Source organism: Pleurodeles waltl, chromosome 5 (assembly GCF_031143425.1).
Source record: "Pleurodeles waltl isolate 20211129_DDA chromosome 5, aPleWal1.hap1.20221129, whole genome shotgun sequence".
Classification (NCBI taxonomy): Eukaryota; Metazoa; Chordata; class Amphibia; order Caudata; family Salamandridae; genus Pleurodeles; species Pleurodeles waltl.
Genome location: NC_090444.1, coordinates 1,611,149,270 through 1,611,174,738, shown reverse-complemented (window position 1 = coordinate 1,611,174,738; position 25,469 = coordinate 1,611,149,270). Strand labels below are relative to the sequence as shown.

General features: G+C 46.0%; 1 protein-coding gene across 4 annotated transcripts in view; it reads right to left on the bottom strand.

Annotated features, from left to right (window-relative positions):
- GREB1 (growth regulating estrogen receptor binding 1) overlaps window positions 1–25,469 on the bottom strand; it is a 932,876-nt gene that overhangs the window by 222,769 nt on the left and 684,638 nt on the right. For 3 of the 4 annotated variants that reach the window (XM_069235945.1, XM_069235948.1, XM_069235947.1), the window contains exon 21: window positions 13,044–13,136. In XM_069235945.1, coding sequence (XP_069092046.1) covers window positions 13,044–13,136 — 93 coding nt within the window. The remainder of the gene's footprint in view (window positions 1–13,043; window positions 13,137–25,469) is intronic. The other variant, XM_069235946.1, reaches the window with a different exon arrangement.

Here is a 25,469-nt window from a genome sequence, read left to right as displayed (position 1 = left end):
ACCCCCAACGGTGGGCTACCTTGGACCAAGAACTGAACCCTGTAAGTGTCTTACTTACCTGGTAAAACTAACAAAAACTTACCTCCCCCAGGAACTGTGAAAATTGCACTGTGTCCATTTTTAAAGTAGCTATTTGTCAATAACTTTAAAAGTATACATGCAATTGAAATGATTCAAAGTTCCTAATGTACTTACCTGCAATACCTTTCAAACAAGATATTACATGTTAAATTTGAACCTGTGGTTCTTAAAATAAACTAAGAAAAGATATTTTTCTATAGCAAAACCTATTGGCTGGATTTGTCTCTGAGTGTGTGTACCTCATTTATTGTCTATGTGTATGTACAACAAATGCTTAACACTACTCCTTGGATAAGCCTACTGCTCGACCACACTACCACAAAATAGAGCATTAGTATTATCTATTTTTACCACTATTTTACCTCTAAGGGGAACCCTTGGACTCTGTGCATGCTATTCCTTACTTTGAAATAGCACATACAGAGCCAACTTCCTACAGCGACCACACAAAGCGGCTTCTGGAGAGTGAGTTTGGTGTCAGAACGAGATGAACATGATACCAAATGGTCTACCTTACCCGGAGAGACAAGACCATTTAGGATCCAACCACTAGATGTCAAAATGAAGCACTGAATGTGATTCCAAAAAAATCTTCAAGCTGCAAAACTATTCCTACATTTAGGCGACTATTTTCTTTTCAAATTTTCATTTATTTTTTAATCCCAGCCCACTTAGGAAGGAATATGCCTTCTAGTTCTTTAGAGGCAGTAGGTAACCCAGCCATGAGTACAAGCCATAGATTTCCAATTTGTCAGCTGCTAACCATGCCTGGTCTTTAGCCTGGGTCTGTGAGGTGCTTCCCAACCTTACAAGTTAAGCATCTATATTCATTCTGAACCTGCAAGTTGCTGCCCACTTTTCTCATCAGAGTCTAAGCGCTACTCTATACACCAGCTTTTATTGAGACAATGAGCTCTGCTTTGCATGTATTCTCCTTGGCCTTTGCTAGAATTGTTTCCCAGTTCTCTGTGCTGTAACAATCATTATTTGATTTTGGGGTTATTCACAGGAACTGGTTTCCTACTCCAACACATGATGTGCATGTTTTCATGTACTCTTGTCAGAAATTACCATCTTTTGCTTGCGATTTCCCCAGATTTTTGTCTTCTGCTGCCGAACCTGTTTTTTTGGCTACAGTATTCTGTGCATCTTATTTCTGCCAACCAGTGGTAAAGTGCTCACCTCTTTGGTAAAACTGGCAAGTCACCCCTTAAGGTAGGCCTTAAAAGCCTGTGAATCAGAATGTATAGTATTTAACACATAGGACAAGTATATTTAATGTTTTACATGTCCTGATAGTGAAAACTCTCCAAAGTCGTTTTTAGGGTCGAGCGCACAAGCGCTCCGTCCCTATTGTAATCTCTCTTTGGGCTTTTAACCACGCCCATGTCACACCTGTCACTTTCATTGGTTTGTGGGCTTGCCTTTTAGAATTCGCTTGCTTTCATTAGTGAAAGGTACGCATATGTCATGCCTTTCCCGATGTTTAGCCCTCCTCGAGCGCACAGGCCAACTACTGAAAACATACGAGGCACCATGTTTTCAGCATGGTTTCCGGACTACTTTATCTTTTTATTTTCCATGCAGTGTTTTTTTTTCGTTTTCAATTTCAGCGTGATCTCGCTGTGTTTTACATAGCGCAATGGCGCTTGTTTTATTAATTTTAATTTGTAAGGCAAGAAAAGTCAGGTTAGAAGTTTACAACACTAATAGCTCTTACTTGAGTAAATGCGAGACCTGTTGCACTGCAAATGTTTGTTTACTGTGGCAATGTTGCTCTCCTAGGGGTATCATTGGTGTACACTATTACATTTAATAAGGCCAAAACTTATTTTGGGAGTAGCTAGAAAAACGGTTCAAGGACTCATTTTAATAATACTTTAAAATCTAACTTAAAGGTGAATTCGGATTTTCTATTACTATTTTGGAAATTTCACTTTTAGAAAGTTGTCATTTTCCTACCTAAAACCAAAAGGCTTACCTGCCAGTGTCCACCTGTCATCTTACCCCTGAAGACTACTCTGTGGTAGGGTGTGTATGGCTTCCAGACAGTGAACAAAGGACTCTAGGTTAGGGGTAGGGGTAATCCTTACCTGACAGTATTGGCTGGGGGCTTTGCCCAGCCTTTTCTTAAACTCCTTGCCACTGACAGAATAAGCTCACACTTAGGTCTCTGTCTTTCTTTTCTCTCTGTAGTCAGGATGGCTCCAAACCCAGCAGGAGCAGAGGAACTAACCAGAACTGGTTTAGGGGTTAGATTAAAGCTTGCCCTCCACCCACATGCTGGTAGATACCATTAAGATGGAACCCACAGACATCCTCACAACAGCTATGAACCTGTAACAACTTAGAAGAAGGCCTGCCCTGCTGTCTTAAGAGCCTGAAGGAAGACTGGGCACTTTCAGTGGTTAACAAGCCCTGATGAGCTTGTAGCGGGTCTCCTGTGCCATTTCCAACAGACTGGAGAAATGTGTCTGTCTGACCAATTGAGGTGCGATCAGGATTAGTGTCATGATTGCCCTCTGCACCTGTTTAACACTAGTGGTATCAGCAAGATTGAGAGAAAAATGTATGCATATTTCTTTGACCCTCCTAATAACAGGGCTTTCCCCAGTGTCCGTTGGTGCGGGTGCCTGGATGAGACGTTTTGGCATTTTGTGTTCTGTGTTGCAAAGAACTATCTGTGGCTGGCCTATTTCTCATCCACTATGTGTTGTTTTAGTTCCCACATATAGGAAGCTGACTCTTTATACAGTAAACCAAAATGAGGTATACTAGCAAAGAGTCCACTGGTTCCTTTACTAGTGGACATGGCTTGCTCTAGCAATTCCAAGGTGCTCTCTAAGGGGGTAGTCCGGTCGAGCAGCCTTAGGCTTATCAAAGAGGAGTGTTAGACATTTACCACAGGCACACAATTAATAAACAAGACACATCACACAAATTTTCAAAATAACCAGTATCTTTATATATGTTTAGGCACCAAAATCAATATGATCAGGTAAGTACGTTTTGCAATAGAAATCATCACAGTTTTGAAAAGTCACAGTTCAATTTTTTGAATCTGCAATGTTACTCTATGGAGAGAAAACATTTACGGTAAACAGGTACTCCACAGCAACTTCTATGACCAATCTTCTAGACTTAAGGTGAGTACAGGGCAGGGTCCTAGGCCACACCATCAGGTCACCTCAGGCAGCTGTAGGGCGGCTGAGTCTAGTAGTGAAGTTTAGCATCGGGTGCCCTGTTGAAGTCAATGAGGATCAGTCCTGTCAGAAAGATGCTGCAGGTAGAGACTGAGGGATCAGTCTGGGTGAACCAGCAACAGGGTTCTGTTCTTACGATGCTCAAGGACATGGGGATACCTTTGGTCCTCTTCAACTTCGGTCTGGGGTGGCCAGGTGCAGAGGCGTCTTGGACAGTTGGGGCTCCATCATCGGAGGTGGTCGCAGTAGAGGGGTGCATTTAGAAAGAGGCTGCAGGCATGGACTGTGGATCCAGTCCGACTGAATTGACAAGTGGGCTTAGGTCTCTTGAGACTCAGGGACGAGGAGACACCTGTGGTCCTCTTCTCCTCGGTCCGGGGCAGCCGAATGCAGAGATGCAGAGGGCCTTTGGGTTTCTGTCACCGGAGGCGGTCGCAGTAGAGGGGGGCCTGGAGAAAGAGGCTGCAGGCATTGTCGGGAAGTCCACAGTGGGCAAACTCAAAGTGGGCTTTGTCTCTGGAGGGCCTGAGAACCACACTGACACCAATGGCCCACTTAAGCTCAGGCTAGGAGCCACGGGTGCAGTGATGCTTTCTGCTTTTGGGTTTTGGTGGTCCAGAGGTCCCTCAGTTCGAGTCAACATCAGGCAGCACACCTTAGGGGTGGACACGCCCTTCTGACTACTAATTTTCCCACCTGTCCAGGTGCCAAATGGGCCCTGGGTCAAGGGGATTGGCATCTCCTTCTCTGAGGGAAGCCAGATCTGCATACCTAGTGCAGTGAGCTCTTAGAAGCCCCCTGCCTTGGAATGGAGATTTTCCAGGTCACCCTGTTTGGAGGGGTGTGTTAACACCCCTGCCAGAGCAGGCTTTGTTCCTGATCACAGGAAAGCAGAGGCTCTCAACCTTAGGGGTCAGAAACATGTCTGTTGGAGGCAAGCTGGCTAAAACTAGTCAGCCAGTACAACAGCTGTTGGTAGGTTTTCAGGGAGCACCTCAAAGGTACCCTCTGGGTGCATGTATCAATAAATACATCACTGGAATCAGTGAGGGTTTATTCATATGAGATGTTTGATACCAAATATCCCTAGTTTTCAGGGGAGCCATCATGTAGCTGGGGAACTCGTACTGACCAGTGATCAGCAAATGTACATAAAATGATCACTCACTATGTCTAAGAATCGACAAAGACATAGCAGGGGCATAAATGCTCCTGCAAATATGTACCACACATGTAACATAATGCACCCAGCCTTCGGACTGGAAGGCCTGCTGTAGTGGTGACTTACATATATTGCATGCAGTGTTATTGGGCATGGCACACAGGCTGTGTGCTATGTCGTGTTTTCATGTTTAGCCTCACCAAGACACACAGCCTGCAATAGCAGTTTGCATGTGCTAGGCGAGGAAGTCCCTAAGAGTGGCACACTGCATGGTGCAGCCCTTAGGGACACTCTTTGGTGCCAATGCCCTTTTTACTTGGGGTACCATTTACTAGGGACTTACAGGAGTGCCAAGGTATTGCCAATTGGGAAAAAATGTACAGTTTTAGGAAAATAGATCTGCCATTGGGAGCCTGGTTAGTAGTAACCCATTGCACTTTCGGTCAAAATTGCATTGAATACCAGGCAAAAAGTGGGGGTGACCATGTAAAAAAGGGGCACTTTCCTACACCACATGTGTGAGGTGTTTGCTTGTCTGCTTAGCCTGCCCGCCGCTGCGCTTTGAACCCTGTTAGATGTTCTGCCATTCGTGTTATTCTTAACTGAATAGCCCATTTCCGTTTGTCCTGAGCTAGCTTGGACAGTGTGTGGAACATTGTTCCACCCTGCTTGTTAAGGTAAATCATAATGGTCTTATTGTGTGTCAGCATTTGAATTATGAATTCAAATCCTAAATCCTGGACTATGTCTGGAAGGCTTTTAGGGCCAAGAAAACTATCTTCAGTTCCAGCACATTTAAATGTTTTACAATGTCTTCTGGGCTCTGTAGGCCCTAGATGTTCAGTTTATTCAAGTGCACTCCCCACCATGTATGGGGTGCATCTATTGTGATGGTTAATGAGGAAGTTGGTTGTTTGAAGTTCTACCTACTACGATGTTCTTATTGATGCACTGCTGTATCTTCTTTTGTGTTTTCTCCTAACTTCTAGTCATCTGTGACCACTGATGTTGTAGCCACTCCTGGAGTGATCTCATGGGTGAGCTGCCATGGGTGGGTTGGGGGTATACTAGATACCATTATGCCCATTAGTTTCCTTTCTGTCTTCATTGACAGAGGTTGCCATTTCTGGTAGAGGCGAGTTTACTCCATCAGTGCCAGGATTCTCTTGGCAACTGGGAATGCGTTTGCCTTCCTGCGGGGGTCTCCATACGTGTGCTCATGTTCTCCTGGAACTCCCCCAATGATTTTGCCTTTACCATCCAGTTGTCTAAGTTTAGTAGGCATGAATCCCCTGTGCCAATTGTACTGCAACTACAGTAGGACACTTTATGAAAATCTTTGGAGCAGATTGTGTTCCAAAAGGAAGCACCCTGAACTGGTAGTGTCACTTGTCCACAACGACCCTCAGGAACCTTTTGTCCAGTGTACACTAGTGTCACTTGTCCACAACAACCCTCAGGAACCTTTTGTCCTGTGTACAATGGCACATGCAGGAAGGTATCTTCTTTCTGAAGTTGCAGGATGATGACCTGCAGCGTGGCAACATTTGAAATATTGTATCTTGATTTAACTTGTTTAAAGCATGCAAATCTAGAATGGGCTTGTGTGTCTTGCTTGGCTTTGGCACCATTAAATAAATAGAATAGACCCCATGATCTGTTTTTTCCTTTCTGACCCACACTATTGCCTGTTTTTGCTCAGAAGGTCCTTGACTTCTTGCAGCAGGGGCAGCATCTCTTCCTTGCTGCAACTTCTTGCTTTTGGCCTGATGTTTGGAGGTGTTCATACCAGTTCTATATCCATATTAAAATATGTGTCTGATGAATTATGTGGTGTGTCTTTGTCAGAGGTGACTGTCTTCCTTTGCTGAAAGAATCCTCCAACTCTGCTACACTGGTGCTGCATGCAGGAGCAGCATCATTAGCAAACTACTGGCTTTAGTGTCCTAACCCCCATTGGGTGGTACACCACCCCTCCCACTAGCTCATCCTCGAATAGGCCGCCATTACATAGGGAGGAATTGCCACTGCAATGGTACACTGTGGGAGCTGGCTTGTGGAGTGAAGCCTTCAAACCCTCTCCTGCAGGAAACTTCCTTCTTGGTGCTGTCCCTCCTTGAATCAGGTCTATGAACTGCACAGTATCCACTGCCATTGCAGTCTTACTATACATTTTCATTATCAGCAGTGAAATGTCCACTGCCGGGCCAAAAATATTCTTGCCTGTGAAAGGCATGTTCGGTCCTGCCGCCTGCACCTCCTGCTTTAACCCCGACACCCTCAACCATGTGTGCCTGCATACAGATAGCTCCTGGTTGCATCTGCCACATCCATTGCAGGTTTTAGGCAAGTGTTGGAAATGGTGGTACCTTCCTGGATGATCACCTTTGCCCTCTTCCATTACTTCTCTCGGAGATGTTGCATTAACTCCTTCACCTCCTCCTATTGTTGGGTGTCCAAAACTGTTGAGCAGCACACTGAAGTTGGCAATGTACCATTGGGTGGGGGCTGATCTCTGTTTTTACCCTCCCATTTACATTCTCTTGCTGTCTTTGTCGGGTAGAGGTCCTAAGGCATTGGGTGGCCTTCTAGCATGCCGACGATGGAATCTGCTGCCACACTGCCCTTGATATAAGCAGGGTCCTGGGACCAATAACTATACTTCTTCTCCACCCTGGGCATCATGGACTCAGCTGAGACTGGCTTCCTAAAGGCCTCTACCCCTGGTCAAGGATGATGGGGATCATTGTGAAGAGATGTTTCCTTCACTGGGATAGTAGCAGGGTCTTCAGAAAGAAACAAGGCATTCTCCACTGCAATGTAGTTGGGGTTAAACGTCAGGAATGGTATGGTCCTCCTCCGTTGATTCCAGGTCATGAAATGACCTGTGTTCAAACTGACCTTCTTTGAGAGCCTCTCCTCAGATAATTTCCTCTTACCCCACTCCTTAGGGCAACAGTGTCATTTGAGGCACCAGCTCTGTGTATTCTTTCTTCTGGCCTTTCTCCTTCTGAGGCTTCAGTGGAATGCAGATTTCCAGGACTTCTTCCACCTCATTAAGACATCCATCTCATTCTAAAGTCTACGTTATTTCCTCTCGACATCAAGAGATTTTTGTTCAGCGGTGAGTGTAGAGGCCCTCCTCAGCACTGAGACCTCCTTCTCTTGAAGGTCCCTGTCGCCTCGTACGCACCTAACCCCTTTCTGAGTTCAGGCTGGTTCAGAGGGTTTACCATTATCATTGTGGATGGGCCTCCACCTGAGGGGTTCTTTGTATTCATGCTTTCCCTACATCACCAGTGGTTTCAGTTTCAAGATAACTTTGGAGTATATTGAGTCTGAATGCTTCAGCTCTGCCCACCGGCACCCTTGTGGTGTTACCTGAATATTCTTCATCTCACTGTCCTTCGCCATTTTCTTTAACATGCTCTGCCTCTCCATTTAACTTCTTCAACATGAGAGCAATTAGCTTGCCCCAACCCAATTTCCCTGGGGTTCTCTTCATCAGTTGGCAGCTTGAGATCTCATCATGTTTTCTGCTGTGATTCTGGCATGGCACTGGGACTTCCATATATCCTATGGAACCTGTAACACGGCGGACAGGATATTCTTCACATTTGGGACGGAGTAATCCCCTCCACTAAGGTCGTAATCAGGCCCAAAGTGTTTCCAATTGCTGCATAACATTATTTAGTTGTAGGTCTACGTGTTCCTTTAAGAATGCCCATACATTCTTGCAGTAGTTGTAAATATCTCAATTCTCTATGACCTCAGGAACCATATTGCTAAGTTGAGTAACTTGGGTTCTGGATGTCTTATTTGTCCTTGATTCCGTGTTAGAAGGTCCAGCCTGTTGGGGAGCTTCTGGTGTGGAACCCGTGAAAGATCCAGAAGTGTTGTGAACCATGGCTGACGTGCCCACGTTGGAGCTGCAAGTATCATGGTGATGGAAGATTGTTTGAGTTTACGAACTAGAAAAGGAATGAGTGGGAGAGACAGAAAAGAGTAAGCAAATATCCCTGACCAACTCATCCATAGAGCAACTGCACTTGGATTGAGGGTGAGGGTTCCTGGATATGAAGTTTTGGCACTTTGAGTTTTGCACAGGGGTGAATAGGTCTATTTAAGGTGTTCCCCACTTTAGAAAGTACTGATGTAGGATGGAGTTCTCATTCGTGGACTTGTTGCTGCATACTGCTGAGTAGGTATGCCAACTGATTGTCAATTTCTGGGAGATACTGTGCCACTATGTGAATGTGATGATGAATTGTCCATTTCCATATTGTCTGTGCAAGATGGGACAGGTGAGATGAACATGTCCCCCCCTGTTTTTGAAGATATTACATGGCAGTCATGTTGCATGTACATACTAACACTACTTTGCGTTGCAAGTGTGGAAGGAACATCTTCATTGCTAGGAAGACTGTGTGCTATTCCAGGTGACTGATGTGTAAGGGCTATGAAATTCCATAGGACTTTGCACTGTAAGGTTGTGGAGATGAGCCCTCCAACCAGTCTGTGATGCATCTGTAGTAAGAATGACCTGACGCACATGGTTGAGAAAGGGCCGCCCTTTCATAAGGTTTGTGATATTCCACCATTGCAGAGAGAGATGAGTTTGGCGGTTCAACAACACTAGATCTTCCTGTTGACCCTGTGCCTGAGACCATTGATGAGAGAGACAGTTTTGAAGGGGACGCATATGAAGTCTGGCATGAGGTACGAGGGCAAAACAGGATGCCACTGTCTCTAGCAGGTGCATGCAAATCCTTACTGTGTATGACTGGTTTTCTGTTAAATGAAAAATCAATGAGTGAAAAGTATGAACATGGGCTGGGCTGGGGAACGCTAGTCCTAATTGCATAGCTAAGGTTGTATCTGAAGCGGTTGGAGCTGGAATTTGAGATAATTGATTGTGAATCTCAGATTGTGTAGGAGATTGTGTAGGGGACTGATTGTGAGTTACATATGATGTTGGCTTTGTAGTATAGTGCTGGCTTTGATAGGCCAGTCGTCCAAGTAAGGGAAGACATGAATGTGTTGTCTTCTGAGGTGTGCGGCAACTACTGCAAGGCACTTGGTAAATACTCTGCGAGTGGTTGTGACCCCAAAGGGTAAGACCTTGAACTGGTAATGTTTTCCTGCCACCACAAATCTGAGGTATTTTTGGTGTGCTGGATAGATGCGAATGTGAAAGTAAGTGTCCTTTAGATCTAACGATGTCATAAAATCACCACAATGGAGAAGGGAAATTACATCTTGAAAAGTGACCATATGGAAATGCTCTGATAGAATGTACTGGTTTAATGGTCTGAGATCTAGAAGTGACCTGAGTGAACCGTTTTTTTTAGTATAAGAAAGTATAGGGAGTATACTCCCGAACCTTGAGGTTTGAACAGCTCCTTTGAGGAAAAGAGATTGTATTTCCTCTTTGAGAAGAGTGAAATGTTCTTGTAAAAGTCTGTGAGTGTGAGAGGCTATGTTTGGTGGAATGGAAAGGAGCTCCAAACAGTAACCATTTTGGATAATGGAAAGAACCCATTGGTCGGTGGTGATATCTGCCCATTGTGGGTAAAAATGTTGAAGTCTTCCCCCCACAGGAGTGGTGTGTGGCAGTGGAGGGTGGAGGCAGTTACTGTTTTGCAGTGGAGTAGAGCCCCTAGATGTTTTTCCTCTGCCTATAGTATTGTTCTCTCTGTAGGAACCTCTATAAAATACCCTTGTGTAGGATTGAGAGGTATTCTTGGCTTGTGTGGCAGACTGGTCTGTAAAGGATGACCTAAACCCTCTTGCGAAACCTGGATGTCGATAATTGCCATGCTGTGTTGTGGCTTGGAGGGCTCTCATTGCTTCTGGGGTTTAGCTATCTTTTTTTTGTTTTTCTAAAGTTGTGTCGACTTGTGTATCGAAAAGGTGCTCCTTATCGAAGTGCATGTTTAAGACTTGCCTGCTGAACTTCTGGCTTAAATTCAGAGCATCTAAGCCAAGCATGCTGCCTGATAATGATGCTGGTATTAATGCTGCATGCAGCTGTATCAGCAGCATCTAATGTGCACCTGATGGAATTGTTTGTAAAGGTTTATCCTTCTGCCACAATTTCAGAACCCTTTTTTTATGCTCCTGAGGGAGATACTGAAGGAGCTCTTCTATGACATCCCAGTGTGCCCTGTCATAGCGTGCCAGTGAAGTCTGTGCATTTGCAATGCCCCAGTGGTTGACTGCTTGAGCTGTGACCCTTTTACCTGCTGCATCTAACGTTCTGCTTTATTTATCTCGGAGGGAGTGTCCACTGTAGATTGGCTATTGGCTCTTTTGTGTGCAGTTGACACAACAATGAAATATGGAGGTATTTGCATTTTCATAAGCAAAGGATCAGTGGGGGCAGCCTTATATTTTTTATCAACTCGGGTGTGATAATGCATGCTCGTACTGTCTCCTTGAAGATCTTATCAGCATGCCTAGGCATGCCTGGGAGCATTGGCAGGAATTTACTTTCCTTATGCCTTGTGGCAAGGGTGTCATACAGAAAGTAATTCTCATTTGTATCTGTGTGCATTGTTATATTATGAAATGCAGCTGCCCTAGCTATGACCTGCTGGAATGAGGTAGAATCTTCAGGTAGTGATGGTCTAGCTGGGTAGAGATCCGGATCATTAGGTGCAATACGATCCGGATCATATGTGCCCCAGGGATACTGGTAATCTAGTCTGTCTCCTAAATCCTGTGTCCCATGTGGGGGTGAATTTGGTGGTGTAAACCCTTTGTCTTGTGGTGGAGTGGCTTGAGGAGAAGGCTGTGGAAAAGGTGGTGCTTTATGTCCACTAGCCTTCTTTGGAGGTGGAGAGATGTCAACCACCTCCTGAAAAATCAATTTCCTCTTTATAGGGACAGGGGGTGATGCTAGACTACGGCCTGCTCCCTTTTGAATATGAAGCTGGCGTTGAGAGCGTCCATGACTTCTAAAATTGGTTCCACCGGTGAAGGGGTTGTGGAATGCCACACCCTTTTAATTTTTTCGGCTCTGAAGTTATTGGTACGGACAATGGTGTTGGCACTGATACAGTGGAGGGTAATTTTGTGGTCGGCACCGAAGCAGGGTGATCAGCTGGTCGACTCGATGGCAAGGTGGTGCTTGTAGGCCCCAGGATAAATGCAAAAGATGTAACTTTGGCTTTTTTCGGTGCAGAGAGGAAAAGCGAGGCATCTGAAACAGTTTCTCAGATCCGACCATGACTGGAAGGCAGTGGCAGACAGGTGCCCTCTTTAGATGTGGGTTTCACACTTTTGGCCATGGGTGCAGGAACCTTTGTACTCACGGTGTGCACCAATGGAAACTTTTGGCTCTTGATGTCGGACTGGACGTCGGAGTCTTGGATTGAAGAGGCCTCCTCTCCCTGTGGTTCCTCCTGCGCATGGTCCTCCATGAAAATATCTGGTGTGTCGTCTGGAGTCCGAGAAGCCGAGTCAATGAGCTCTTCTGTTCCGTAGTGTCTTTTTCAGCCCAAAAGATTGACAGGCATCGCAGGTTTGCTCGCTGTGGTCAGGGGAGAGACACAAATTCCACACCTGGTGTTGATATGTGAGTGGGAACTTGAAATGACACCGAGGGCAAAAGCAAAATGGAGTCCAATCCATCAGGTCTGCAGCATATCAAGAAGCATTGTGTAAGATGTAGATCCAAAAAGGAGCGCCAATGCCCCGAAGGGTGAGTGGCGACTTAGAGAGTAAAAAATAGAGCCAAGCTTAGTATGAGAGCCAAACATGTTCGAAAACAGTACCGTCATAGAAAGAAAGATGGAGAGAAACCAGTTAGGATTGCATCTAGCCAACAACTCACAGCGAGAGGGACACACATCTGAACCCGATGGCGGAGAAAAAACTAAGGACTCAATGCCCATGCGCACTATCACCGAGAGGAGGAGTCACTCGATCCCGCGACTCGAAAACATTTTTCTAAGAAAAAAAGTTGTACCACTCGGAATCCAACAGTAGATGGTGAGCTTATGCACAGCATGTGTATCTACAGGCACACATGCCATCGAACACATAATTTAAAAGGCTGCTGCTACAGTAAGGCATCTAGACAAGGAAATAACTAGTCACTGTAAGTTCTAATGACATTGAATAATGCTGTCATGTTATAGAACTTTTATGTATTGTGGCAGGGAAAATAAGAACTGAGCACAAAACATGCAGCCAGGACCAGACTGGATGCCAAAATGAGGACTAGAATGGTGTCCTGGGGACATGGTTTGGTCAAGGTTGCCCATCCAGCCCCGAAAGCAGCGCTCTAGCCTGCAACCTATCAGAGTGATACAATGAAAGTTTGACTTTCTTAACTAAGTTCAAGAAACGTTCACAAATTATTAAACTATGTCTAAGCAAAGATCAAGGTGGGGTGGCCTACAGTGGGGTGGCCTACAGTTAAGGAAGTGCACTACACAAAGGCATTCGTCAACTCAGCAAAAAGTCTGACATGTTCCATTTTGATGAAGCTACAGCACAATATCAATTTGTAAAGCATCAGCCCCAGGCAGACCTCACTGTACCAGGGCTTGTTATTGACTTGCTTTGTAAATGAAGGAACCAATATTTACTTGAAGCTTTTGAAGACAAAGATGACGAGCCCGAATCCTGTGAATGTGACCGCTCTCTGGTAACAGGACTCCGTTTATCCGAAGTGGAGCCTGCTGGGAAGAACACATAGATAGGAATTCATTTTTTCACGCGTTGTCTATTTCAGAACACACAGTTAAGAAATATATTTCGATACTAAAGTTTGTTGTACTGCCTTTTGGACAGATTGTTATATCCCTTCGGCAGCTTGCAATCCAAAGTGTTGAACGTAAGAGCATATTTATGAATAGGGCTCTAGCTACTAATAACCCAAATGGAAATACAGTGGCGATATGTAATTAAACATACAAAATAAACATCAAGAATGAATATTAATGGCACGCCATTGGCATCAAAGAATATGCATCACAAATCTATTAGCAATGTTCCTTAATAAAAACACTTCTCAATGATTACTAATATTTTTTGTTATGACACAGAGAAACCTTCTGCAAACTCGAACTGCTAAACTATGTCTTTTGTTTTTGTGGTTCGTCTTTATTTTCCACTTTTCCTCCTATTTCAAATACACTAGGCTTTTTGCCTTTATTTTGTTGAGAAGCCGATGCTTGGTTGTACTTGATCTTTAGAATCCACTGTGAGCTGGGCTTCTCTGACCCCTAACCCACTCGCAGGTCTGCAGCTGCTGTACAGGAACTTGGGCCTCCTTTGCTCTTTAATGTGCAGTCATGGTAAAAGGGGAAACACACGGGAACCTCTACCCACGATTCTGGCTTCAGCAGTACCCCATTGCTACTTCTCTGCCCAGAACCTTTGCACACTATATCACCGCTCTTTCCTCCCACAAGTACCGTCACTACTAGGGCAAGAAGTGACAACCTAGGCTTCAGCAATGGAACTCCCAGGCTACGTTCACCTCTTGCAGTAGTTATTTAGTGTAATCGCTAAACAGACATTTGTGTTTGGTGTTTTTTTTGTTGACATTATTTTAAATTTTTTAGATTTCTTTATATATATATATATATATATATATATATATATATATATATATATATATACTGGGATATTTTATTAGTTACCATAAATAGAATATACTCAAAGAAATGCATGAAACCAAACTTGACAGAAAAAAACAATAGGCAACCAAAAATGCACAAGACGACAAAACTATCTCAAGAGACAACATTCTGTTTTCTAGGAGTGGGACATAACATAAAGATTATTTTACTTAAAAGTTAAATGTAAACATGAATTCAAGGACAGCTATTATACTAACATGTTACAGAAATATTCTAAATGTGCCTTAAGCAAACAACAGAAATTTACTACAGCATGTGCTACCTACGTCGGAGACTGTAAAAGATGTGGTTGGTGAAGATTAAGGTTTTAGCAAGGAAGGAAAGAATACCTAGAGGCAATGAATCACACATGCATTGTCGCCCATCTACCTCAGATTTTAACAATATTTGTTCTGGAAACCTTGCTGCCCAATACATTTTCCCCAGTGTCCGAAGATATCAGTTATCTACTTATTAAGTGTTTTTTTCGGGACTTCAAGCACGACTGGTAGGCACATTTCCGACAGATAAAATCCCATCTGCACCAAGATTGTCCATTGGTAACCATATTACGGTTTAGACATATAACTTCCTACAGATAATCTATTTCCGTAATCGCCTACTAGTAGAAAGATTAAAACAAAGGCTTACAATGTTAGGTGTAAGAAGAAAATAAGAAGTCCAAAAAAAGCAATTTCTAGCAAAACAAAATATTTCAAGTCTTAGAAGCCAACCTTGCATGTGTTCGAGCAATACTACTTAGTAGAAATATGTAAAGAAAACAATGGTGTCACATTATAAGTGTATTATAATGAATGCACAAAATGAGCAGTCAAGCCTTTAAGTAAACACATAGGAAAATTTCACAACAATATAGTGCAGGAAGCATCAACAACAAGTCAATTAACAGAAATATGAGAGAACCGTCATAAAATAATGTACCAAAATTATAACTCCAGAAGGAGAATTCCATCTGGAAGTGCTGAAAACAGCCCGTTCTGGGAGGCTGTAGTGGTGCCCCAGCCAGGCAGAACCTACCACTCTCCCATCAGGGGTCGGTGATTACACTCACTGTATAACCTGCACTCACCATTGGGTAGCTTGGCACTGAGCAGCCAGGTTTATCACAGAGGCCATGTGTAAAGCACTGGCACAGCACTCCCACAACAAACGCACTGAGCGTCACAAAATAGACTTCACACATGTGGTATGTAAATTAAGTTTGTATTCAACATACACATTAATTAACAATCTGGACATCATGAACTTCTGGACATATATCACTCTCGGAAATATTACTAGCAGTACTAGGCTCAAACTCGGGTTAAAATGACAGTAGTTTGCACACTGGGGAGAGATTCTGCAGCACTCCCTAGAACCATTATGCGGTGCTTAACGTTGTCAACCCTAGGCCCACCCTGGCAATTACTATAATGCAATACTACACAGTTTAGGGTGAACCCCAGATCACAGCGATATCAGAAATGTGTACACACAGATAAAGACAACACACTTAAGCAGCACCGTGGGCCGCACGGGTAAAACTAATGTCAAATGCAGTATTTTGTTGGCAAGAAATGAAAGTGTAAAGCAACACCGCCGACCGATGTAATCGCTAACAGGTGGTCTTCAGGCAGTCACTCCCATGCACTCACTCTGCACCGATACACGATGCCCCAGATTTCAGAAAGGTTCGTATGAAACACACTTGCACACACACATGCACGCAGCACTGTAATGCGGTGCAACTGATATCCGGCAGGTCAATTGAGAGCACAATGCAGACCCCATGGTCCAAGCCCTCCTTCACCCTCGAGTTCACCCCGACTCCCCCACATCCATGGGTTAGAGAAAAATCAACCTCCCCCGATACTAGGCCGATCGAGGCTGATGTTTCTCTTAGTCAATAGTTTGTTCAACCCAAGGTTTCCAAAATGTGCCTTCCAGCACCAACCCAGTTCTGCAAAGCACTGGGGGAGTAGGTCACGCCATCTCTTGACCCGCTTCCAATCCCTCTCAGATGTGCTCCTTCAGCCCAGTCTATTACTACCACCACCCAGGCCCAGTCCGTAGAATACTACCTAGCAACACGAAGTTGGGGGCTGGGTAGGGAGAGGGTAGTTAGTCTGCCGCAAGGAGGGCTCAAGAGGAACTTAAAATGAAGGGGTATCTAGCAGGGGAGCCTCTTGGAAGAGAGAGGCACCCCGTCAGGTACACGCCAATCAGAGTCCCACCCAAGCAATCCGGGCATAACGTCAGGTGCGTGTTGATCTGGGTCGCACCAGACAGATCCGATCAAACACAACAAAGAGTTATAAATTACATGCCAGCCTGGAAATGAGGCGCACAACGTCTGGAGTGTATGGATACGAGTCGCACCAGACAGTTCCGGTCATACACAATAAAGCGATGCAAATTCCGTGCCTCCCTGGAAACGAGGCACAACATCCGGTGCGGGTTTATACGGGTCGCATTAGACAGTTTTGGTCACATGCTGTAGGAAGTTGGCTCTGTATGGGCTATTTCAAAGTAAGGAATAGCATGCACAGAGTCCAAGGGTTCCCCTTAGAGGTAAGATAGTGGCAAAAAGAGATAATACTAATGCTCTATTTTGTGGTAGTGTGGTCGAGCAGTAGGCTTATCCAAGGAGTAGTGTTAAGCATTTGTTGTACATACACACAGGCAATAAATGAGGAACACACACTCAGAGACAAATCCAGCCAATAGGTTTTGTTATAGAAAAATATCTTTTCTTAGTTTATTTTAAGAACCACAGGTTCAAATTTCACATGTAATAGCTTGTTTGGAAGGTATTGCAGGTAAGTACTCTAGGAACTTTGAATCATTACATTAGCATGAATACTTTTGTCATAAAACACAATAAGCTGTTTTAAAAGTGGACACAGTGCAATTTTCACAGTTCCTGGGGGAGGTAAGTTATTGTTAGTTTTCACAGGTAAGTAAGTCACTTACAGTTCTCAGTTTTTGGTCCAAGGTAGCCCACCGTTGGGGGTTCAGAGCAACCCCAAAGTTATCACACCAGCAGCTCAGGGCCGGTCAGGTGCAAAGGTCAAAGAGGTGCCCAAAACACATAGGCTATAATGGAGAGAAGGGGGTGCCCCGGTTCCAGTCTGCCAGCAGGTAAGTACCCGCGTCTTCGGAGGGCAGACCAGGGGGGTTTTGTAGGGCACCGGGGGGGACACAAAGTAGCACAGAAAGTACACCCTCAGCAGCGCGGGGCGGCCGGGTGCAGTGTGCAAACACGCGTCGGGTTTCCTTCAGGTTTCAATGGGAGACCAAGGGGTCTCTTCAGCGATGCAGGCAGGCAAGGGGGGGGCTCCTCGGGGTAGCCACCACCTGGGCAAGGGAGAGGGCCTCCTGGGGGTCACTCCTGCACAGAAGTTCCGTTTCTTTAGGGGCTGGGGGCTGCGGGTGCAGGGCCTTTTCCAGCCGTCGGGAAATGGAGTTCAGACAGTCGCGGTCAGGGGGAGCCTGGGGATTCCCTCTGCAGGCGTCGCTGTGGGGGCTCAGGGGGGACAACTTTGGTTACTCACAGTCGTAGAGTCGCCGGAGGGTCCTCCCTGAGTTGGTTGTTCTCCACCAGAAGAGTCGGGGTCGCCGGGTGCAGTGTTGCAAGTCTCACGCTTCTTGCGGGGAATTGCAGGGGTCTTTAAATCTGCTCCTTGTAACAAAGTTGCAGTTCTTTTGGAGCAGTGCCGCTGTCCTTGGGAGTTTTTTGTCTTTTTCGAAGCAGGGCAGTCCTCAGAGGATTCAGAGGTCGCTGGTCCCTTGGAAAGCGTCGCTGGAGCAGGTTCTTTGGAAGGCAGGAGACAGGCCGGTAAGTCTGGGGCCAAGGCAGTTGGTGTCTTCTGGTCTTCCTCTGCAGGGGTCTTTCAGCTCGGCAGTCCTTTTTCTTGTAGTTGCAGGAATCTAAATCTTTAGGTTCAGGGAAGCCCTTAAATACTAAATTTAAGGGCGTGTTTAGGTCGGGGGGATTAGTAGCCAATGGCTACTAGCCCTGAGGGTGGGTACACCCTCTTTGTGCCTCCTCCCAAGGGGAGGGGGTCACATCCCTAATCCTATTGGGGGAATCCTCCATCTGCAATATGGAGGATTTCTAAAAGTTAGAGTCACCTCAGCTCAGGACACCTTAGGGGCTGTCCTGACTGGCCAGTGACTCCTCCTTGTTATTCTCATTATTTTCTCCGGCCTTGCCGCCAAAAGTGGGGGCCGGGGCCGGAGGGGGCGGGCAACTCCACTAGCTGGAGTGTCCTGCGGGGCTGTGACAAAGGGGTGAGCCTTTGAGGCTCACCGCCAGGTGTTACAGCTCCTGCCTGGGGGAGGTGTTAGCATCTCCACCCAGTGCAGGCTTTGTTACTGGCCTCAGAGTGACAAAGGCACTCTCCCCATGGGGCCAGCAACATGTCTCTAGTGTGGCAGGCTGCTGGAACCAGTCAGCCTACACAGATAGTCGGTTAAGTTTCAGGGGGCACCTCTAAGGTGCCCTCTGTGGTGTATTTTACAATAAAACGTACACTGGCATCAGTGTGCATTTATTGTGCTGAGAAGTTTGATACCAAACTTCCCAGTTTTCAGTGTAGCCATTATGGTGCTGTGGAGTTCGTGTAAAACAGACTCCCAGACCATATACTCTTATGGCTACCCTGCACTTACAATGTCTAAGGTTTTGCTTAGACACTGTAGGGGCACAGTGCTCATGCACTGGTACCCTCACCTATGGTATAGTGCACCCTGCCTTAGGGCTGTAAGGCCTGCTAGAGGGGTGTCTTACCTATACTGCATAGGCAGTGAGAGGCTGGCATGGCACCCTGAGGGGAGTGCCATGTCGACTTACTCATTTTGTTCTCACTAGCACACACAAGCTGGTAAGCAGTGTGTCTGTGCTGAGTGAGGGGTCTCTTAGGGTGGCATAATACATGCTGCAGCCCTTAGAGACCTTCCCTGGCATCAGGGCCCTTGGTACCAGAGGTACCAGTTACAAGGGACTTATCTGGATGCCAGGGTGTGCCAATTGTGGAATCAAAAGTACAGGTTAGGGAAAGAACACTGGTGCTGGGGCCTGGTTAGCAGGCCTCAGCACACTTTCAATTCAAAACATAGCATCAGCAAAGGCAAAAAGTCAGGGGGTAACCATGCCAAGGAGGCATTTCCTTACACTTACCTCCCCCAGGAACTGTGAAAATTGCACTGTGTCCACTTTTAAAACAGCTTATTGTGTTTTATGTAAAAAGTATACATGCTAAAGTAATGATTCAACGTTCCTAGAGTACTTACCTGCAATACCTTTCAAATGAGCTATTACATGTAAAATTTGAACCTGTGGTTCTTAAAATAAACTAAGAAAATATATTTTTCTATAACAAAACCTATTGGCTGGATTTGTCTCTGAGTGTGTGTACCTCATTTATTGTCTATGTGTATGTACAACAAATGCTTAACACTACTCCTTGGATAAGCCTACTGCTCGACCACACTACCACAAAATAGAGCATTAGTATTATCTCTTTTACCACTATTTTACCTCTAAGGGGAACCCTTGGACTCTGTGCATGCTATTCCTTACTTTGAAATAGCACATACAGAGCCAACTTCCTACACCGGTTTCTCGGGAATTGTCCCCCTCTGTACTGGCCCCGAAAACCTCCCCTTTGGTACTGTCCCTGGTAGGTAGACGGTGTTGATTGTGAGGTGCTGGCTTGTGTGGCCTGCCCCCGAAACCCCCCTCTGAATGTTGTTTTACGGAAGGTGCCGAAAGTGCCTCTGCTTTGCGGGGAGTAGAGCGCGCCCATGGCCTTGGCTGTGTCAGTGTCCTTTTTCAGCTTCTCAATCGCCGTGTCAACCTCTGGTCCGAACAATTGTTGTTCGTTGAATGGCATATTGAGTACCGCCTGCTGTATTTCTGGTTTAAAGCCAGATGTGCGTAACCATGCGTGCCTTCTGATGGTTACTGCAGTGTTTATCGTTCTTGCAGCTGTGTCCGCTGCATCCATAGAGGAGCGTATTTTGTTATTTGAGATGTTTTGTCCCACCTCAACCACTTGTTTTGCCTGCTTTTGAAATTCTTTGGGTAGATGCTCGATGAGATGTTGCATCTCGTCCCAATGGGCTCTGTCATAACGCGCTAGGAGCGCCTGAGAGTTTGCGATGCGCCACTGGCTTGCAGCTTGTACAGTGACTCTTTTCCCAGCTGCGTCGAATTTCCGGCTTTCCTTATCTGGGGGTGGTGCATCGCCCGATGTGTGTGAATTGGCTCTTTTGCGAGCTGCTCCTACCACGACTGAGTCTGGTGGCAGTCGAGAGGTGATAAAAGCAGGATCTGTGGGAGGTGCTTTATATTTTTTCTCTACCCTTGGAGTGATCGCTCTACTCTTGACAGGGTCTTTGAAGATTTGCTTCGCGTGCCTTAGCATTCCTGGAAGCATAGGCAGGCTTTGGTAGTTGCTATGGGTGGAGGAGAGGGTGTTAAAAAGGAAGTCATCCTCGACAGGTTCTGTGTGTAACGACACGTTGTGGAATTCTGCTGCCCTAGCTACCACCTGTGCATACGCTGTGCTGTCCTCGGGTGGTGAGGGCTTGGTAGGGTATGATTCTGGACTATTGTCTGACACTGGTGCGTCGTATAGGTCCCAAGCATCTTGGTCATCTTGGCTCATGGTGGTGTGAGCCGGTGAATGTGACGGAGTTTGTGCTGGTGATATCTGAGTTACAGGTGGAGGAGAGGGTGGCGGAGTTGCTTTCTTTGCCACATTTGCTTGTGGTGTTAGTTGTTCCGTTTGGAACTCTAGTCTCCTTTTTCTCCTGATTGGTGGAAGAGTGCTAATCTTTCCTGTTCCACTCTGGATGAAGATCCTCTTTTGTGTATGGTCTACATCAGTAGTCTGTAACTCCTCTTCAAACCTGTGTCTACGCATTTGAGAGGACAATGAATGTTCCTCTGAATATGAGCCGGTAGTGGGTTCGGTTGCTGGTTGTCTTGGCACCGAAACTGTATCTTTTTTCGTTTTCGGCTCCGAGGCGAATTTCTTTTTCGGAGTCGAGCCTTCTCGGCGTCGATCATCCTCGGTGCCGCTGTCTCTGCGTCGAGCAGCGTCGGCTCCGCCTTCTCGGCGTCGATCTTTTTCGGCAACACTTTCTCGGTCCCGAGAATGTTGCGTGCCTGTGTCTCGACCTGAGTCGGACGATCTGGGCACTAGTTCGGCCTTTTTCGGTGCCGATGGACGGTCACCTTTATGGGTCGAGCCATGGCCAGTTGGCAGTGGCGTCCCCTGGGCCTTGTCTGTTTTCTTGTGCTGTGTGCTTTTCGACGTCTTACTCACAGTTTGGTCGACGTCGAATTCATCCGAGTCCGATTCATGGACGGAGAAGGCTTCCTCCTCTTCTCCTTGCTCCTCGAACTCTCGGTGCTCTGTCGGCGTGGACGCCATCTGTAGTCTTCTGGCTCGACGGTCACGGAGCGTTTTTCGGGACCGGAACGCACGACAGGCTTCACAAGATTCTTCTTTGTGCTCGGGTGACAGGCACAAGTTACAGACCAAATGTTGGTCCGTATATGGATATTTACTGTGGCATTTAGGACAGAATCGGAACGGGGTCCGTTCCATCGGTGTCGCTGTTACACGCGGTCGGGCCGACCAGGCCCCGACGGGGGATCGAAATTACCCCGAAGGGCCACCGGAGCTCTTCACGATTCGGTGTCGATTCTAACTATCCCGATCCCGATCGAAACAATACCGACGTAGTTTTTTTCGAGGTTTTGACTATCTTTCCGTCCCGAAACCCGGAGCGAAAAGGAACACGTCCGAACCCGAGGGCGGAAAAAAAACGATCTAAGATGGAGCCGACGCCCATGCGCAATGGAAGCAAAGAGGAGGAGTCCCTCGGTCTCGTGACTCAGAAGACTTCTTCGAAGAAAAACAACTTGTAACACTCCGACCCAACACCAGATGGCGGACTGTGCACAACATGTGTATCTGCAGCAACAGATGCCATCGAACATATATTTTTCTATACAAAAACCTATTGGCCTGGAATTGTCTCTGAGTGTGTGTTCCTCATTTATTGCTTGTGTGTGTACAACAAATGCTTAACACTACCCTCTGATAAGCCTACTACTCGACCACACTACCACAAAATAGAGCATTAGAATTATCTCTTTTTGCCACTGTCTTACCTCTAAGGGGAACCCTTGGACTCTGTGCATACTATTCCTTACTTTGTAATAGTGTATACAGAGCCAACTTCCTACACTTTATTTTTGCACAACTGAGTGTTTTCTTTCATGTGAGTAAGTGCTGTGTGACTACAGTGGTATTGCATGAGCTTTGCATGTCTCCTAGATAAGCCTTGGCTTCTCATCCACAGCTACCTCTAGAGAGCTTGGCTTCTAGACACTGCCTACACTTCACTAAGAGGGGATACCTGGTATAAGGTGTAAGGACCATAGGTACCCACCACACACCAGGCCAGCTTCCTACAGCATCTGTTTTAGTAACCTTGTTGAGACCTCTGTAGTCTACACAAAACCTCATTTCCTTTTTGCCATCTTGGGAGTGGGGTTTTGGGACCAGCACTACAGGACTAGCCCAAGGGCTGTCTGAGGGTTCAGTGACTTCTAGGTCTAGCATCTTCAGAACTTCAGACTTGATGCATTCCCTGACATGATCAAGTTGCCTGTAAATTTTGCTCTTAACAAGCGAGCTGTCCCTCGTGTCAATAGTGTGTTCACACCATGTGGTCTGACCAGGTGTCAGGGAGAACAGTTCTGAGAACTGTCCTAGGAGGTTTATGCAGTCCTCTTTTTGGTACTCAGAGAAGCAGTCAGCAAGCACTACCCCATCACCTGAGCCATCAACTGCACTGTGGGAGAAGAGGTCAGGGAGAGGATCATTCTCTTTTTCCTGTCTCTCATCAGTTGCCATGAGAAGAGTCATATCAGACCTGTCATGGTAGGACTTAAGGCAATTTACATGAAGCACCCTGTGGGGGCTTCTGGGAGTGCCAAGGTTTACCGAGTAGGTAACCTCACCCTTTTTCTCCACAATGGTAAGGGGACCACTCCACCTATCTTGGAGTGCCCTTGGAGCCACAGGCTCCAGGACCCACACTTTCTGTCCTGGCTGGTCTACAGTCAGTACAGCCTTCTGGGCATGCCATTGATTCTGCAACTCTTGGCAGGCCTGAAGGTCTTTAGTGGCCCTCTTCATGTACACAGCTATTATTGATCTGAGGCCAACCACATAGTTCACAATGTCTTGCTTGGGGGCCTTGAGAGGTTGCTCCCAGCCTTCTCTAACAAGATCAAGGGGACCTCTAACATGGTGCCCAAACAGAAATTGAAATGGGCTGTAGCCCACACCCTTCTGAGGGACCTCCCTTTAGGTGAAGAGGAGGCATGGTAATCGGACATCCCACCTACTTCTGAGCTTTTCTGAGAGCCCCATTATCATTACCTTGAGAGATTTATTAAACCTTTCAACTAAGCCATTTGTTTTTGGGGTGGTAAGGAGTGGGGAACTTGTAAGCAACACCACACTCTTTCCACATAGCTTTCAGGTAAGCAGACATGAAGTTTGCAGCCCGGTCTGATAGCACCTCTTTAGGAAAAGATACCAAGGAGGGCTTTTGCCACTGAAGAAGCTGTAGTGGACCTGAGGAAATTCGATTTTTAATACGATCGTATCGACCCGCCATTTTGTGGCCCGCCGCCATTTTATGTTGCCTTCACTCAGGCAGCACAGCGAACGAAGTCCATTCTGCCTTTTCTGCTTATTCTGCAACATGGTGTTCAAAACAGCCTTCTGCCTCTATCTTTACAAGGCTGGTATTAAGGTCTGACCGAGTACACTAATCCCTGTCTGGTTTTCTAATCCTTGTTTCAACTATCTGTAGGCTCACACTATTCTCCGCCGATCTTATCTTATCGTCTGGCCTTCGCTGTCCTTTGCTAGTATTCTCTCATTTCACAACTGTCCTCCAAACGCACACAAACTTATCGCACCACATGCAACTTCGTTGTGGATCGGTTAATGAATTAGTTCAAGGGAGGGGTGACAAACACAGCTGGAGGGGAGGCAACCTTAAGTCACTTGATACTTTGTTTTCCAATTCCTTCTATTGGTGCTGTCTTGTTTTCCGACATTTCTATTGGCTCTGTTCTATCTTTACATTATTCTTACTGGCTCCTTTCTATGTGTTCTGGGAGTGTATGTAGTTAATAAATGGTTTTTATACGGTATATAAGATTGTGCGCCACAAAGTAAAGTGGCAGTCTCCTGAGAACATACCTTGTGTACTTCTTGGACAACTGTACTAGCTGCAGCTAATAAAATCTGATCTTTTACGCCTGACAGAGTGTCCTGTGTCTCTGTTAGTTGAGGCAGGTGAATCCAAGGAGATTTCAGGCGTACCCTGCGCCGCCAGGCCCATAAGGTTCTGGTTCTTCAACTGGCGCCCAACGTGGGGCGGCTTCAGCGGTACCGGTTCTGCCTGAAGGTCGTGAGGAACCCCGCAAGAAAATTCTGGAGGAATCGCGAGCCACGTCAAGCGACCCCTGTATGTCGAAGTGGTCCGAAGGTCTTTTTCAGCGCGGTTACTCCTTCCTGACGGCTACTGACGACTGCTGCCCTGACTGCCGCCCTGCCTTGGCCCTTTCTTTGATGATGTATGGTAAAGCGAGACGATAGACGGGCCTCTGTTGGTGTAAGAAGACATCCTTAGTTAAGTATTTGGTGGGTCGCGCCCACAAATTTTGGTCTTTGTTTTGTCCTTAGGTCCTTAGATTTGGCCATTGCAGTGGCCAAAGCCGAGGGGAAGTGCATTTGTGCTGTGTAAACTGAAAGTTTTACCCCCTTGATGTTTGTGAACAGCCAGTAAAAATCGTGAGATGTCTGGTCTGACTAAGTTTGGAAAACTTTGTTGCTTTGGTTGTAATAGGGACTCCCAGCTTGAGGACTCCTGTCCGATTCCTTCGGTTGGAACTCCCACATATGAGCTCTATTCTAAACATGGTGTTGGTCCTATTGCCTTTAATAAGACATGGACCCGATATACAAAGAAAGATGGTGTTTTAAAATGGCCAGAAAATGGTAGTTTCGAAACTGATGTGCTAGATAATTTAGAAGCAACGTTATTTAAAAGAAAAGCCCGGCCGGCAATGTTTGACTCTTTTCGCCTTTGGCGTAAGGAAGCCAAACAGAGAGAAATTAAACAAGCGAAACGAGATAGGAAAACACAGGGAATGACGATTATACAGGCTGCTCAGCAATTCAAAGATGATGAAATAGATAATGCAATGGAAATTTCAGACAGACAGCATCGAATGGCAATAGATAAATGCTATCCGACGTTGCCTATCTCTTCCCTTGATAA